The sequence below is a fragment of the Juglans regia genome, chromosome 10 (genome assembly GCF_001411555.2).
Source record: "Juglans regia cultivar Chandler chromosome 10, Walnut 2.0, whole genome shotgun sequence".
Taxonomy (NCBI): Eukaryota; Viridiplantae; Streptophyta; class Magnoliopsida; order Fagales; family Juglandaceae; genus Juglans; species Juglans regia.
Genome location: NC_049910.1, coordinates 1046283 through 1064299, shown reverse-complemented (window position 1 = coordinate 1064299; position 18017 = coordinate 1046283). Strand labels below are relative to the sequence as shown.

Sequence of the window (18017 nt, the reverse complement as noted above, 5' to 3'; positions counted from 1 at the left end):
TCTTAAAAATATGATAGAAGAAAAAAAGTAAAATAATTCTTGAAATAATAAAGATTAGATGATAAAATAACAAAGTAGAATATAACATATTTCTTCTTTTTTTTTTATGACAAAGTGAGCCGTGGAGGTATAAAGATGCGCACGCGATAAGACTTTCAGAAAACCCGAAGGAATTTGAGAGTCGAGGACTCGAGAGAGCAGAGTAGATCCAGAAGCTTTAAAAAAGAACGCTTAGAAAGACTCACAAAGAGGAAGACAATCAGGATCATCAATGGCGGGCGCTAGATTGATATCACGGGCATTTTTGCAGGCATCTAACACTACTCCCTCTCTCCATCTGACCTTCGGCAAGCGCCTCTTAACTTTCCTCCACGCGTCGCCTCCGTTTCAATCAGAATCATTTGTACCGGCGTCTGCACGCAACTCCAGAATCTCTCCTCCTTGCTATTGCTTTCCAAGCGGAGAGTTGATGTTATCTTCGATTCACAGACACGACAGATTATTTGCCACCGAAGCCGGCTCCAACATCACCAAGAAAGAGGACGAAGACGGCCAAAATGACGAGGCCAAGGCAAGGGGCACCAAAGAAATCGAACCCTTCGATGAGATGGCAGTCGTAGAGGAGCCCAAGGACCCAAACAATTTGCAAGAGATTTTCCACCACATGAGGACCAAAGACGGTCTGCTCAAACATGCCGATAAGATGTTCGACGCTTTGTCTGAAGACGGACTCACCAACGAGGCCTCGGAACTCTTCGCTCAGATCAAGGAAAAGGGTTACATACCCAGTGTGGTGGCCTATACAGCCGTCATCGAGGCTTATACCAATGCCGGTCAGCCCAAGGAGGCTCTTAGAGTCTACTTGCGCATGCTTGCCTCAGGGATCGCCCCAAATGCCTATACTTACTCGGTTCTTGTCAAGGGACTTGCTGCGGATGCTAAATATTTAGGAGATGCCAAGAAGTATGTGATGGAAATGATGAGTAATGGGATGAGGCCTAATGCCGGGACCTACATCGCCGTGTTTGAGGCATTGGCTGGGGAGCGTAAGTTGGGCGAGGCCAGGGAGTTTCTGGAGCAGATGAAGAATAATGGGTTCCAGCCCGATGAGAAGGCCGTGAGGAAGGCCCTTAACAAGCAGCAGGGACGAGCTATGTGGAGGGGGAGTTTTATTGATGCATTCCTGTTCAAAACGAAGAAGAACAGAGATCTTCTCGTGAACAGAAAAATTTGGTCGCGTAGATCTATTATTTGGCCAGAATTTGTCAATTGCGTCGTACGAATTTACAACGGAAAGGCTTTTGTTCGTTGCAAGCTCACTGAACAAAAGGTTGGTCACAAATTTGGAGAGTTTGCTCTTACCCGTAAAAGAAGACCCAGAACAAAACTTGCACAAGGAAAAAAGAGCGGCAAAAAGTGAAGTCTCACTGTTTTAGTTCATTGATATGATCCTAATTTTCCTTCCTTTTTTTTTTTTTCTCTCTCGCGTATCAGTTATCATGTTTTCCTGTTTTTTGCATGAGTCTTGCCTTCCAATTATAGTCAAGGAGATTATTGAGTTCCCATTTTCCTCTTCGTATTGGTGTGCATCTTAGACGAGGCTATGTTGACGCCCCGTGAATCATCAAGAAATAAACGAAACATTCTCTTTCAAAGAAGTTATAGAACACAACGTTCGGAGTGCAACCGAAACTGCATGTGTTAAGGTTTGATCTGATGAACTTAATCACGTCATTAGCTTTTACATGTGGAGAGAGATTAGATAGAGAATGGTGTGATTAAGATGTTTAGAGAGATTAGAGAATGGTTCCATCCCCAAGCAAAATCAAGGGGATTGATCTTGGAACATAATTTTGTTCAGAACATCGTTCAAACAAAATAGATCTCACGTAGATTGGGCTTCGTACAGAGGTAAGTTGCGTTGTATTATAAGCATGTGCAATGCCATAGAATCACTCATACTAAGTTACAGAAGAGCACCGTTAGGCCGGATTCCCACCTAGATTACCCAGTTATGATATCACCATGGGAAAAAAGGTTCAGCTTACTTGGGTGTGCCATTGAGTGGATGGCTAGATTATCGATTATCACCAATGGGAATTGTTTAGGTTCAGGTTCTTTTTTTCTCAAATGAGAATATTACCCTTTAATTTCCTCTTCTCAAGTATAAGAGAAACTTGGGTTGGGTGAATGAAAATCGAAGAAGAAATGGTCTTGTTTGTATTAAAACTAAATGCATATATTTAACTGTTTGGGGAAACCATATTTGTTTAAAAAATAAAAAATAGGATTCATCGTTTTCACGAACTTTTGTAAATACTATAACATATATGATGGCTAAGTAAATACAAAAATATGAGCTTTGGAAATAAAAGACAAATTTTCGAAAATATAATTGTTGACTAACGACTTTTGCATTCTTCAATCCTAGTTTCCGAAAGATCCCCGTTTGAATAGTGAAAGTGTTTTTTTTCATCTTATCTCATCAATTTTTTTTAAATTCTCACACAAAATATAATAAACAATTCAATTTTTTCAAATCTCAAAATAATAATTATATTAAAAAATAATATTCTAACAATATTTTATTTAATTTTCAACTTTCATCTAAAACATATCATCTCACTATCCAAATCGCACATTAGAGACTTTCTTTTCTTTTTGAAAAATGCTACTCTCACCGATAGTTGGATCTCGACAATTTTTTTTTTACTTCGTGATTAATAAAGTATTTTTTAATGATGTTGTAAATTTTTCTTTTTAAAAAAAAATGTTTAAGGGTATAAAAAAAAATTGCCATTATCAAGACCCGTCTCATGCTCGGTGGGTGTAGCACTGCTCTTTCTTTTTTTCGTTTAGACTCCAAATGTATTACAGTGATGGGATATGTAAGAAGTTTTTTTCCCTCTATCTTAGCGAGCTTGATAAAGGCAACTGAGTTAATAATAAGCGAAAGTCTAGTCTAGAACAAATAACTTCTTCGACTCGACCCACGAGTAGACCCCCTTGGACACAACCTCCATGAGAGAGCGTACTGTAGGGGGATGGGACTTGCCGTTCTGGAGACCTCTCGAACAGCATCCAAGTCTTGAGTATCTGTCCACGTAAACGGGTAGGAAGTAAGGGGAACCATCGATCCTCTGACAATGAGACATTGACGGACCACCTAAGGCACCAATACGGTAAGGCAAATCGGAAAACCACGCCGCATTAATGGCACCACTATCCGAGCTACACGTCACATTAATAAAGCCGTCTCAAAGGCACGCCGTATTAAAGAATTCTAACAAAAGGAATAGTAAAAGAACACGACTACATGGGGCAGACACAATCCGTTTCTCCTAGATTCTCGATATAAATAGCAACTCTCAGATACGAGAAAAACTCTCTGATGTGGTCCCAAGCAAGTGTATTTCACCATGAAAAAGTGTGAAAAACTCATTTTTTTCTTGATGTGGTCCACGTTTTTATAAGAGGCTTGTATTTTTACGACTTGTACTTAGTATTACTCTTATTTTTTAGTATTTAGTGTTTGTTTTTAATAGTTCTTTATAACAAAATACATACAAAAATACTTTAAAAAAAATTTGCTTTAACACTCCTTTTCTTGGTGGATGTAGCATCATCCAATACAAAAAGGGAAAAAGAAATGCTGAAATACAAGATAACTGCATTGATGACAAGTTTATTATTTAAAAAAAAAAAAAAAAAAACCGCCTTCTATTAAAGCAAACAATATGCATATAAGCCACATAAAATAGAAAGAGTTTTCTCTAAATTAGGTTGGAGAAAGTTTCCTCTAATTCAGCGTCGAGAAAAGCTTTTGAGCGAATAATTCAATCCAATATTGTCTACCAAAACTCCTTTAAAACTCATCACATATTATTTTTAATAAGAGTAACCAAACACATTAAAATCGTGTTTACGATTTTTATGACAACTGTATTAATTCATTGGTGGGATCTTAGCTATAATTAAAATTTGATTAATATTTTTTTGTATTGATGATATAGTAATAATTATAAAATTATTACATAAATATCAATAGTCTTTCTTTTAAAAACATTTTTTTTCATTAGCTAAACATAAAAATCGACCTGGTTCTGAAAATATGCTTATAGCTGTGATCTAAAACATATATATAGTTTTTGAAAAAGCTCGGTTTGGATATAAAAGTCTCCCAAACTCATCTCAATTAATCTCATTTAATTATTATAATTTTTTTAAATTTATACATAAAATATAATAAACAATTCAACTTTTTCAAACATCAAAACGTTAATAATATTAAAAAATAATATTTTAAAATTATTTTATTTAATTTTTAATTTTCATCTCAATTCATCTCATCTCATCTCATATCAATTCACTATCCAAATCTCTACTTACATGTGAATTTAAAAAAAAAAAAAAAAATTATCTCTTCACGGCTCAACTTCCAAATCATCTTTGCTGCCATTACGTGTGAATTTAAAAACATAGAATTATCTTTAAAACAATTTTTCCATAACAGATCAGATTAGCTAGCAGGAGATTACGTCGACGACCAATATTTTTCCATAACAGATCAGACTGCATCATGCATAGATTTGCCGTTTGATCAACAATCATATAATGCGGAGAATCCATCGAATGGTTCGGGATCGAAGTTGTATAATGGGCCAAAATCCTAAGAAGAAATCCTTAACTTTCGCCATATCCGTTCTGGACCTGCTATTTTTGTGGCCTTTTGCTTAAGGAAAAATAAGTGTCACCTACTCCTTCTAGGTTTCTTCGCTCTTCTTGCTCTCTTTGGGATTGAAAGCAAGAGATCTGCAGATAGGAAGTAGTGAGTTTTGAAACCATGGAAAAGCACAGAATCTGCAAGATCTGCACCAAGCGCTTAGCCAATGGCAAGGCCATGGGGGGCCACATGAGATCTCATTTTGCCAAGCTTCCGATCCCTCCGACAGTACAACAGCATGACAACTCGTTCGCCGCCGAGTCAACTCTGCTATCTCCCTCTCAATCCTCGTCCTCTTCTCTCAACTTCTCCTCCCCCATGCAGTCCTACCGATCTCTCAACCGCGACGTCCTCTCTCTCGTTCCAAACTCCGACAAGGAAAGTGACGCCGACTCTCAACCTATGAATCCAACTCGCAGAATATCCAAGCGGCGTCGTGAAACCTTTGCCCCACTCGTCAAGTCGCCACTCGAACCGGAACTGGTCAGTTCAGTCTCAGATACTTTCTCTGAAGAAGACGTGGCTATGTGTCTTCTAATGCTTTCTAGGGGCAAATGGCCAAGAACGTCGAAAGAAGAAGTTCAACATGAAGGCAAGGATATTGGGGATGACCATTCTCTCCGCCTGAATCACACGCGAACACGGCCAAGAACAAAGTTCAAGTGCCAGACGTGCAAGAAAGCGTTTCCATCCTATCAGGCTCTTGGAGGCCACAGAGCGAACCACAAAAAAACCAAGAATCAGTTACGCGAAGAGGATTTGGAAGATGGTAAAGACGGGGGAACTGCCCGTGGCCGTAGCCGTACTGGTCATGGCCGCTTTGAGCAGAGAATCTTTGAATGTGAATTCTGTTTTAAGGTGTTCGAATCTGGTCAAGCATTGGGTGGACACAAGAAGGTCCACTTTTCCAACTTAGGCAATGCTAGAAGTTCTTCTGTCGTTAGATTTGGAGACAATATAATAGATCTTAATCAGCCGGCTCAGATGGAGGAAGATGATGAAGCTAGTCAGCTGGTTGACTTGATCTCAACTGTATCCGATGCAGAATAAGATCAAATTAAGTTGATGGAAAATTTTAGAGGTAAAAAATTTTCATATGTAAATTGTTTTTGGTTTCGTTTGTTCTTTCATTGATGTAGGCTAGAAATTTTAAGATCGTTTTGATACAATGGGTTTGTTAATTTTGGATTCAGAGAATTAACTTTGATATTAATATTATTTGTTTCTTGTAGTTTGTTTGCTAATTGGTTGTTTAAGGCTGCATGACATTAATTCAAGAATCTGAAATGAGAGTACGTAGTTGGAGAGCTGATCTACAATGCTGTGAATTTTCTTTGGTGCAAGCCATCAGTGGAAAAATTCATTAATTAGTTTCCATGTTTCATAGGACTTCCATGGAAAGAAGTTTAAGATCATCATGAGGACGGACGTACTTGCTTTTGCTACTGCGCTTGGCTGTTTAAGCTATAAGTACTGTTCTCTCTTATCTTCTCATTAAAAAAAGGAAAGAAAAGCTGGAGAGAGAGAGAGAGAAAGAGAGAGAGAGAGAGTCCACTAGAGCCTTTTATGTTCTGTTTGGATATGAATTTAGCTTAATTTTACCCTGGCAGGCATCACTCCACAGCTAGATTCGATCATATAAATGAACAGTACTTAGAGAAGAAGCGAAGAGGTTAATGGGCTCTATCTGACTGCATGCATCCTTATCTTCTTTTTGAATTTCAATTATATGTATAATCATGAAGGCTGGCTGGGAGCTAAGGTTAATTATACTAGTATTTTGTTTTACATGTATTTTTTTTTTACTTTTAAATATTTAAAAAAATAAAAAAATCACAATATTATTAAAAAAATATTTTCTTAATCACTAAATAAAAAAATTTTTGAAATTATAATTACAAATATTTGGCATGCATGCCGTTCCAATTTTCAATGACTTTTTAACCGTACGGATTTGATCAGATTTAATTTCATCAACTCGATAAGGATTGAGTAGGTCTGATTTGCTTTTACGACTAATTAAAATTCAAAATTTTGAAACCATTCCATATCATCGTTACAATTTTTTTAATGTCATCGTTCTCATCATCTTTTCATGTAATTATTTAAAAAAAAAAAACAGAGAGAGAGAGTGGGGATCAGTTATCATTCGTCGTTCTCCTCTAATGTCGTCAATAATATTGTTGATTCCTGTTGAACGTTGAATCTAAATTAATTTTATAGTCTATGAGAGATAAACCATCATTTTCACTGTCGAGCTCATGAAAATGATAGAGACAACTACAACGTCTAGTTTTGACTACATACGTATGATCATGTAAAGATCAGAATAAGATGAATGGACACGTTTAAACGTACGTGGTTCCCCGAATGAAACCAATTAATTAGGAAACGTACAGCTATTCACCCTCTTGAATATTTAACATTTTTCTTCTTAATGTTACTCACCATGCAGCCCTAACATGTTTGGAAGGGATATTTAATTAGGTCCATTGGTTATAAGCCCACGATTAGTGGACCGGTTCGGCCCATGGGTCCAAGATTGGGGGATGCACTGTCTAAAAATCCAAGTGACTCACAGGTTTAACTATGTGATATGATAACGTCAATAGATCAAGATTGGTTATCTCAGTCGCTAATTACAAGATAACTAGTCGTTATCTATATCTTCAACACTTCTATAAATAACACCTAAAGGTAACACTAAAGAGTAATACTACTCATCATTTCAATTTATATCATCATTTCATCATCTTATGATGTGGTATTATGCGATTAAAAATTATTTATTATATTTCATTTGTAAACCTATCATGTAATGACACAGCATAGGATGATGGGAGTTGGGATGATGAATAGATTTTTTCAACACTAAAATCTAATTTTTGCTTATATACGTATATTGAGATCATATTTCTCTAACTTAGGCATCGAATCTTTCCTGACCTACCAGTGCCACATTCTCATTTGTTACAAATTCTCCGAATAGTTAATAGTGTGAAACAAGTCTTCTACAGTATTAGAACTAGCTCTTGGGACGACTTATCTGTCAGTTTGATATTGCATCGAGGTTTTTTATTTTTATTTTTAAAAAAAATTAGGTCAAAGGATTTCTTTTAATTTTTTATTTTTTTTTTCACATATCCCTTATCAAACTACACCAACCCCATGGGAATTTCGTGTTGGTACGTGGAGGCCTCGACGGCAGAGAGCGAGAGAGACTTTTTGCATGGCGTGGTGACATGTTGCTTAAGCTAAGCTAAGAAGTCAGCCTTAATTTATTCCCCCCCAAAGACGTGCTCTCAACTTCCCAGCTCTAAGCTACCTCCCACACGCCCGCTGTGCTTACTTCTTTAATCGGACCTTGCCCTTAATTTTGAGACCCGCCCATCTCATCAGACAAATATGCTCACAACCATTCTACCCTGCAGCAGCAAGTATTACCCAAATAGTAGTTGATCATGGCATACACCCATACTCGCCGGCGCCTCTCCACCACATTGCCACCATCGCCTTCCCTTCTACGAAGCCGAAGCACAACCCCAGCCACCGCCACAGTACTTCCCGTCAACAACAACCATTTTTGCTCGCCAAATTCCGGCCACAGAGTAACCAACCACCGCCCAAAACCTGCATCAAAGTCAAGACCCACCAAAAATGATGAAAACATAATGATTCCTTCAATGACCTTTTTATCGACCTCGCAAAAGATCAAGGCTCAAGAAAATGCTCGTGATAATAATAATCAAGCAGGTTTCGCTAAGTTCTTGCAGAGTCACAGTAGTAGTACTTCACGTGCTACTGGCGCAGCAAAGGGGGCAAAATCAGTGACGAATTCTCCGTCTGCGTGGGCTTTGTCGCCGGGGAGGTCTTTGGGGTGTCGGGTGGGGCCGGAGTCGCCAGGGCAGAATTTAGGTTGTCCAGCAAGGCCGGGGTCGCCAGGGTTTGGTGGAAAGATCAGGGTTAAAGGTGGCGGTGTTGGTGGGGTTTTGAAGTACTTCAAGCAGAGGAAAGTGTCACCTCCACTGGAGGAAGAGTTTCATCGGTTTCGGGTTCTGCATAATAGATTGTTGCAGTGGAGGTTTGTGAATGCTATAGGGGAGGCTGCCATGGCTGGTGTAAAGAGAATTGCAGAGGTAAGCTTCCAGCTACTTTTACGGTATCATGTTAACTGTTAAGACCTCTTCCCACTCGTTACTGTGATTTTGCGTGATATCACAGAAAAGATTCTGAGTTTGAATCTATATTCAATCTGATTTAATTATATATTTTAGATATTAAAAAAATATCACTGAGAGGAGTCTCGCCCATCAGCTTAATTTAGCTCGGCATGACCGAGCAACATCTTATATATGGACAGTTCATATATTCAGGAAAAATACGTGGATATATAATAATAGTCTATCCACTTAGAGTTAGGGGTATAACTGGTCCGGTCCGATCTGATTTTGGACAAAATTTAAGACCGAACTGGTATGTACCAGTTTTGTATTTTTCAAAACCGATTACGCACCGGTTACTCTCCTAAACCGGTACTTCCGGTTTTACCAATTTCTGGTCCGGTCTGGTCCGATTTTTCAATTTTTTTAAAATGTAAGTTTCACAATTTGTCATTATAAATTTGTTTATAAAAAAAAAAAAACTAATTTAAAAAATATTGTTTTATACTTTTATTATAAGTTATATATTAGTATTAGTTATAAACTATATATTTAATATTAGTATTAGTTATAAACTATATATTTAATATTAGTATTAGTTATAAACTTTTAGTGATTTAGTATCAACATTTTATGTAATAATTTATAAATTATAATAAGAAATTATTTCATATATAATTATATATAAAACTTTCACATAAAAAATTATAATTATACATAATATATAAAACTTATATATATTAATATATATATATATATAATATTTTGTATAAAACTTATATATACAATAATATAAATATTTTTTTTATCAACCGGTCCAGTCCGAAAAATCCTAAAACCAGAACCGGCCGGTTTTCACATTCTAAGAACCTGTCCCAGACCGGACCGGTTCAAAACCAGTAAAATCGGTCCGGTCCGGTCCGGACCGATTTTCCGATTTTAACTTACACCCCTACTTAGAGTACTCACAATAGATTCTTTATAATATATTTTTCTTTAAAATATAAAGAAATGCTCTTAAAAGTGTCCTCTATTGGATCTTCTATTTTAAAGATACTTTTACATTCTGCTATAGTAAACCTCTAGATGTAAAAAATATTGTTCATCATTGTAAACATTTTTAATTAATTTCTCTTCCCTCTTGCTAAGTTTCTCATTTCTTCAACTCTCTTTATTCACATTATATAATTATTGAAAATGAATATTCTCATAATATATTTTGAGAATATTTTCATTATAAAATCTCTTTTTTTTTAATTAATTTATATTTTGATTTAGTTTATAAATTTAGATTAATTTAAAATAGAACATAATTATATGACATTGTATATGAGAAGATATTACAAATATCAAAATATATGAGGATATCATTAATAGTTAGAGAAAATATTTGAAATGAATAAAAAAGATTAAAAAGTATAATATTTAAATGATATGAAAAAAAAATAGATAAATTGATATATAGTATATTGTAAAAATTAGTATGTAAAATAGAAAAAATGAGTTTCGGTGATGTATTTTAAAGGATATGAAGAAGAATCCATTTGACGTGCTCTTAGTTTGCCCCAAATCTAAATATTTCGAACGTTGCATCATTATAAAAATGATTTGAATTCATGGAATGATGCAATTCTTATAAGAAAATCTCATTTAATTTTGATGTGTTCTTGGGGGCATGGGCTCTGGTCTGCTTGATAACATGCCCAAGTAATAATCTGTCAAATCATGTGGGTACGGTTTGTGAGGTTTTCACTTTTCAGGTTTCAATATTGCTTCCGGTGACAAATTGATCTGAAGATGGCACATCCTTATGGGTTTTTTTTCCCTTTTTCCTACTTCCAGGCTAAACTATTTTCTATATGGGTTAGAATCTTCAAAATGAGAAAAACCATAGTAGAAAAGAAAATTCAAATGCAAAGGCTCAAACTTGAGATCAAATCATATCAAATCATCAACCCACAGATGTTCCTTCTAAATGAATGGTCAAGGTTGGAGAGAAGGAATCAAGAATCAGTCAGCAGATTGGCAAGAAAGTTATTGGGACTATCGGTCAGGCTTCCTTTAGTCGAAGGTGCCAAGGTATATTTTATGAGAAATGATACTTGCAGTCGTGAGCGTGCAGTCGCCGTGCAGTCGCTTTGAAAAAAGTAAATAAATAAAGGACCTACTTGAAAAGAAATTAATTTTTTAATAGTGGACCCCACTCTTTTTCAAAGCGACTGCACGGCGTTTGCGCATTCCACAACTGTATGTAGCATTACTCATATTTTATACGTGTGTATTCCTTCCTTTTCATATCTCCTCCCTTAACCATGTTTATAATTTCCTATTTCTTATTCAAACAATAAATCAACACTAGCCGTGGGATGCCCTCTGTCACCATATGTTGTGCATGATCTCTTTGTTTATTTTCTTTTATTTATTTATTTTTTTGCAAAACTGAATAATAATTGAGCAGAAGAAGTCTCTGACCTCAGCTTTTTAAATTTCTATCTTATATCTAAACTTCCGATGAAAATCTGAGTACTTTACCTTCCAATCCTCTCACGACTATATATATATATATATATATATATGGCACAGGCTGATGTGGTATGTCTATACGAAGTTCTGACCACGGCCATGGGAGTTATGGACAGCATTGAAGCACTGATCGCGAAATTCTTCTCAAAGGTTCATTTTTGTTCATTTGGGATCCAATCTGCATGAGTACTGCATGCTAGCCACTAAAACTCCAAATACGTACGTACTCCCAAGTTCCACATATTCTGGTGAATTTATTAGTCCTCTAGAGATCCGTAGAATGCATTAATAAGACAACTAATATAAATTTGGGTTATTTCAGCAGATTGAGACAACACTTTATCTCCTTACAGAGCTCAGAAGCATGTTAGAACAAGAAGATGAGTATTTGGAGGAACTGGAGATGGCTGTTCCCTTGCTCCGTGCATTATTGGTAAGCTTTTAAAGATGAGTTGAGGTGATTTTAAATGAGTTGAATAAAATATTATTATTATTTTGAGATTTGAAAAAATTTAATTATTTATTATATTTTGTGTAAAAATTTAAAAAATTTATAATAATGAGATGAGATGAATTTAGATAAATTTTCAATCTAAACCGAAGCTTAATTAATTGTTTTCTCTTCCTTAAAAAATACAAAGAGAGAAGAGAAGAAGGCCTAGGGAGAGAGCCTGTTTTAGAGTGGCTAAGCTGAATATGGGCTTTGCTAAAGCATAGTCCACATTTCATGAGTTTCCGGCTTTAATTAGATCAACCCATATACCCTCAACGGGGCTGTAATTCCTTTATGTAATGATCATTAGGTTTATTCACAGTATTAAATTGTAATAATGCTTTCAAAACTTTAACTAGAAAACCCAATATCAATAATAACGATAGTGTTTCATCCAATGTTTTGAATATAGTATCGAATGTCGTACTAGTCAAGATACTGGAATGAAATATTTCAATATCGATATCGTTTCGTGTACTATTTCAGAATAGTCGATATATGAATAAATTATATATAAATATATATAAATTATATTCTAAAATAATAGTATATATATGAATAAATTATATATAAATACATATATATATATAAATTGTAAATAATCTAGTCTGAATTGGAGTAAAAAAAATGTTTTGAATATAGTATCGAATGTCGTACTAGTCAAGATACTGGAATGAAATATTTCAATATCGATATCGTTTCGTGTACTATTTCAGAATAGTCGATATATGAATAAATTATATATAAATATATATAAATTATATTCTAAAATAATAGTATATATATGAATAAATTATATATAAATACATATATATATATATATAAATTGTAAATAATCTAGTCTGAATTGAAGTAAAAAAATAAGCTTGTAGTTTAAAAAAAAAAAATTAAAGGCCAAAATATGTACAGGCCAAAATATAGGCCAATACAATCAGTATTTGGACCGGCATGAAACATATATGATAACCATATCAGCCGGTACGAAACGAGATTAAAAACATTAGTTTCAACGTCTTTTTATTTTGTTTTGTTTTTGGTAACAGGCAAAGGAGGAAAGTGTACAGATACATCTAATCCTGCAAGCTGCTAAATAAAGGAGTGCCAGCAGAGGGCCAAGATCACCGAGAAGATAAATTCAAGACAAGTTTATTGTAAAAATGTTACAGTTACTTTTACGTACTTTTTACACACTTCACTAATATAATTGACTGTATCATTTTTTTAATATAAAATAATTATTTTAACTAATCACATCAGTAAAATGTGTAAAAAAATATATAAAAATGATAGTATATAACAGAACTTTTTTGTAGTTAAATCGTGAAACTAAAGCCGAATAAGATTATTTAGGCCTCAAGACACGCATGCATGGACGTATTTTTCTCCCTTATTCTGTTGTGCTTATTTTTTCCCTCAATTATTTTTTTGGGAGATAAGTTTAATTTCATAATAATATTGCTTGGTAAGTAATAAAATCAGAAGAGGAAAATGGAAGGAAGAGGATATGTTACAAGAACATGATCGTGAAAGTGACTAGAACGTATCTAGTGCCGGGCATGGTGCATGCGGTCTCCACCCATGTAATTCAGTACTTGCTACTTTCACTAAGAGATAATAAATTAATGGTGCATTTCATGATTTGACACTCACCACTCCATGCTAACCATCATTTACACCCTTGAATTCATAAGCATGATCAGCACACCCAAAAGACATAATAATTATGACAACGTATTTAAGTAATTAAACATGCATGAAGATCAATTCGATTGAAATCCATAATGAAAAATCACTCGATCCTATACCAATCTCCCCGCAATTTGAAAAGTTAAAAAATAAAAAAACAAAATCCAAGTAAAGTTAAACATATTAACAGTTAATCCAAGACTGGTTTTTGTGCCAAAGGGATATCACCGCCACCACAACTAACATTAACATTACGCATGCCCTCGAGAAACTTCCTCTTGGGCATAGCTTCTTGCAGCATCAACACGACATCCCTCATGCAGGGTCGGTCGGCCGGGTTTCGACTAGTGCAAAGTAGGGCGATTTTAAGCATTTGCATCATCTCTTCCCGGACGGATGTGCATGAGGCGCCGGCATTTTTGTCCAATATGTCTTTGACACCGTCCTTAGTCTTTAGCTTAGACCTCACCCAATCCACAATGCTATTACCATCCCCAAATTCTGCGTCCACCGATCTTTTACCGCTCAAAATTTCCATCAACACCACCCCATAACTATATATATCGCTCTTTTCATCTACTTGCAAGGTATATGCATATTCTGCAATAAAAAAACAAAAAACACAGCCTCAATAATTCAGTGCAATTGATCAATATCGCTTTCAAAATGCATGTTGATCATATTGTACCAACTTTTTGTATGCATGCGGGTGCTCTTATTATATAAGAGCTAGATCTTAGTGAAAAAAAAAGAAAAGTGGAAGTAAAGAAAAAGGGAGGCGTCACGCGCAATAGTGCGCCATTTTAATATAATATAATATATATACATATATGAAAGTTAAAACAAGAGTCGGGACAAATCCCGGCGCCAAAGGACTCTAAACTTCAGCCTTGATCTGTGCTATTGCTTGCCACGTTCGCCTGCGCACTCATGAAATGCTATATATTTATTTATTTATTTAACCACAGCTTGAAAAATGTAGCCTTTTTTTCCCCCCTCCTTTGCTTTGCTGCTTATAAGTTACTCATACAGTACGATCCAAATAGTTGAAAACGACACTTGTTTTGTCTCCTCTCTTTTTGGCTCGTCACTGTCCTTTTCTTTCTTGTTTTCTTTTATTTCATTCTTTTTGTATAATTTTTACTTTAATATCGAATCCTATGACTTTGACAATAACTAGAAGAAGCTAAGGTGGAACTAATTGACTCAGCCAGATCCGAGATCTCGTCACCCAACAAAAGGAACTTAACCCAACATTCCCTTCCCAAAATAACAGCCCAACAAAAAACACATCAACAGTCATCAACGCCTCTAACCTGCGCCGTAAAGTCAACACCACTTACACACAAGGGCGCACGATAGCAAGCCCTCGCCGTCCAACAGAACAAACCAGAATTTAATACAAGAAAATAATAAAAAGAAAACAAAAAATCTACTCAACCTCCTACTATTCACACAACCTCCACACTACACATTATTTTTAATTTTTATTATTTTTTTCTTTTATCAAATATTTATAATATGAATAATGAATAAAAAATTTGAAATAATTTAAAAAGAATAAACTCAAAAAAAAATTTAAAAATAATATTAAAAATTTAAAAAATTTAAAAAAATGTGGAGTGTGGAGTGTGGTGGAGGTTGTGTAGCAAAGCTCAAAAGAAAAACGCACCTGGCGCAATGTAGCCGTAGGAGCCGGCAATCACCGACATGGACTCATCGCTCTGGATCAACTTAGCGACCCCAAAATCGGCCACTCTGGCCTCCATCTTACCGTCCAGCAAAATATTGCTGGGCTTGAGATCGCGGTGCACGATGACCGGGTCACAGTCGTGGTGAAGGTAGCAAATTCCCTGAGCCACCCCAAGCGCGATATTGTAACGGGTAACCCAATCGGTGACGACCTTAGTATTGGAGTGCAAGAGATCGTCGAGATTGCCGTTGGGCATGTACTCGTAGAGCAGCATGGTGCACTCCCTGTTGCTGCAGCACCCTAACAATCTCACTATGTTCCTGTGCCGCACGTTCCCCAGCACCTCCACCTCAGCCAACACACCTAGTCTGCTCCTCCTCACGTTGTCCTTGTGTTTTCCCCACAGCTTCTTCACCGCTATGATCTCTCCACCTGGCATTTCCGCCTTGTAAACCGTCCCCGTCGAACCCATCCCTAAGATCTTATCCGTGTTCGTCAAACACTCGACCACGTCCTCCGCCGTGAAGTTCAACCTCTGGAACGCCGTCAACCTCCACGGTCCTATCTCACGCTCGTCGCCAAATCGACGGCTGTAATTGGTGCGGAAACACCGAGTTCCGGCGGCAATTACGAACAGGCCAATTCCAAATGCCAACGCGATTATCCAAATAACGGCTGGGCCAGCCGTCCGCTTGGGCTGTTGTTTGTTAGCCTCCTCGACCCGACCCTCTGACGACGTGTCGGTCGCACAGGGCCTCGCCAATGGCCCTCCACAGAGACCCTCGTTCCCTAAAAACGAGGACGGATGGAGGCTTGGGAATATCAAACCCGTCGACGGTATCGGTCCGGTCAGCATATTGTAGGATACGTTGAAGCTTTCCAATGTGGTGCAGTTTCCGAAATTGGAGGGGATGGTCCCCGTGAGGAAATTACGTGAGAGGTCGACGTCCGCTACCGACGGGAGGATGGATATCTCCCAGGGGATTATTCCGGTGAGTGAATTACGGCTTAGATTCAAACACAGAAGCCGGTCGCAATGACCGATATCCCAGGGAATGGAACCGTTAAGGGAGTTTCCTTGGAGCTCGATCTTTGACAAGCTTTTGCAGCCGATGAAGTCCGGAATTTTACCGATGAGCTTCGCTGAACTGGCGGAAAAGATCTGCATGTTCGTGGCGTTCCAGATATTGTCAGGCAGAACAGCGTCGAAATGGTTTTGTGAGATGTTCAATTGCTGCAATTTCTCGGCATTGCCTAGATCTTCCGGGATTGGGCCGGTGAAATTGTTCGCGCTTATGTCCACGAAGGTTAAGTTGGGCAAAGAGCCGAGACCGTAAGGGATGGAGCCGTTGAGCAGGTTGTTTTGGATCCGAAACCTAAACAAAGAGGTGCAGTTTGTTAACGATCTCGGGAGCTGATCGACGAGCCTGTTGGAGAAGAGAATGAGCTTGAATAACTTGTTTCCCAGGCAAAGGTTCGGTGGGATTGGACCGGTGAGAGAGTTCGACGACAGGTCGAGCTGCTGCAACTTGCCGTTGGACCCAAGTTTTTTAGGAATAGTACCATTTAGCGAATTGTTCCATAGGAGTAGCGAGTTGAGGTTCGGCAATTCGCCGATCTTTTCCGGTATTTCGCCGCTTAGGTTGTTGTCCATTAGTCTTATCTCGACGAGTCCCTCCAAGCTAGCCAGTTCTGAGGGAATCGTGCCCGAAAGACGGTTATCGGACAATTCCAGAGTCCTGAGTGCTTTGAAATTTCCGAAACTCGCCGGGATTGTGCCTGTAATCTGGTTCTTGTAGAGTAGCAAGCTCTCGAGCTTTGTCAGTTTCCCGAGCTCGGGTGCAAGTGTGCCAGAGAGAGTGGCGTTAGAAATGTCCAAGTACCTGAGATTTGATAGCATTGAGAATTCGACGGGTACTCCGCCTTCGAACGCGTTGTAACCGATCTCCATGTGCTCGAGCTGTGTCAAGAAGCCTAACTGTGGTGGTAGGGGGCCATCCAAATAGTTCCCGGCCAGGTAGAGAAACTTAAGCCTCGGGAAACTCCCATAGCTTGGTGGAATGCTACCATTGAAGTAGCTTCCGCTGAGGTTAAGCTGCTCGAGGAAGCGGAGGTGGACGAGGTCATGTGGAAGTGAGCCAGTGAAGCTGTTACTGTACGCGTTGAAGATGTGCAAGAACTTGAGCCTGGAAATTCCAGGTGGAAACGTTGAATTGAAGTAGTTGTGGCTGATATCTAGGGTCCGGAGCTCTGGTAGCTCGAAAATGGCTGGTTGGAGAGGTCCATCGAAGTTGTTACCGCTCAGGTTCAAGTTGATTAAGCGTGGCAGGTACCGGATATCTGGCGGAATTATACCGGAGAGATTGCGATGAGAGAGGTCTAGGGTGGTGATTTGTGCGGTTTTGGGGTGGCATTTGATGCCTGACCAAGAACACCAAACTGGGACGTCACCTTCGGGGTTAGGATTAACGGAGGAGGTCGGGTCCCAGTCATGGAGGGTGGAGAGTGGGTCTTTGAGGGAGGATTTGAGAGCGAGAAGAGACAAGAGTTGGGGAGGAACGGCAGACGAGGGAGCAGAATAAACGAGGGAGAGAAGAAGATGAGGAAGAAGAAGAAGAAGAAGAAGAAGAAGAAAAGGAAGGGAAGAAAGTTTCATGGTTGTGGGTGTGTGTTGTGGTGAGGGGTAGGGTTTGAGAGGTACTGGAGGGTAAATTACTAAATTTAAGGGAGGGAGGGTTT

General features: G+C 37.8%; 4 protein-coding genes across 4 annotated transcripts; 3 read left to right on the top strand and 1 right to left on the bottom strand.

Annotated features, from left to right (window-relative positions):
* Window positions 1–95: 95 nt before the first annotated feature.
* LOC109005562 (pentatricopeptide repeat-containing protein At5g46100-like) lies at window positions 96–1575 on the top strand. Its single transcript, XM_018984559.2, has one exon. The coding sequence runs from the start codon at window positions 272–274 to the stop codon at window positions 1418–1420; it is 1149 nt and encodes a 382-aa protein (XP_018840104.1). The 5' UTR covers window positions 96–271; the 3' UTR covers window positions 1421–1575.
* A 3132-nt stretch (window positions 1576–4707) lies between these two features.
* On the top strand, window positions 4708–5961 carry LOC109005556 (zinc finger protein ZAT4-like). Its single transcript, XM_035694865.1, has one exon. The coding sequence runs from the start codon at window positions 4844–4846 to the stop codon at window positions 5771–5773; it is 930 nt and encodes a 309-aa protein (XP_035550758.1). The 5' UTR covers window positions 4708–4843; the 3' UTR covers window positions 5774–5961.
* A 2164-nt stretch (window positions 5962–8125) lies between these two features.
* On the top strand, window positions 8126–13039 carry LOC109005555 (QWRF motif-containing protein 7). The gene is made up of 4 exons (XM_018984553.2): window positions 8126–8859; window positions 10726–10962; window positions 11732–11839; window positions 12943–13039. The coding sequence occupies exons 1-4, from the start codon at window positions 8185–8187 to the stop codon at window positions 12991–12993; spliced, it is 1071 nt and encodes a 356-aa protein (XP_018840098.2). The 5' UTR covers window positions 8126–8184; the 3' UTR covers window positions 12994–13039.
* A 495-nt stretch (window positions 13040–13534) lies between these two features.
* LOC109005563 (leucine-rich repeat receptor-like protein kinase TDR) lies at window positions 13535–18017 on the bottom strand. The gene is made up of 2 exons (XM_018984562.2): window positions 15258–18017; window positions 13535–14185 (listed from the first exon to the last, which is right to left on the bottom strand). Exons 1-2 carry the CDS (start codon window positions 17932–17934, stop codon window positions 13776–13778), a joined length of 3087 nt encoding a protein of 1028 aa, XP_018840107.1. The 5' UTR covers window positions 17935–18017; the 3' UTR covers window positions 13535–13775.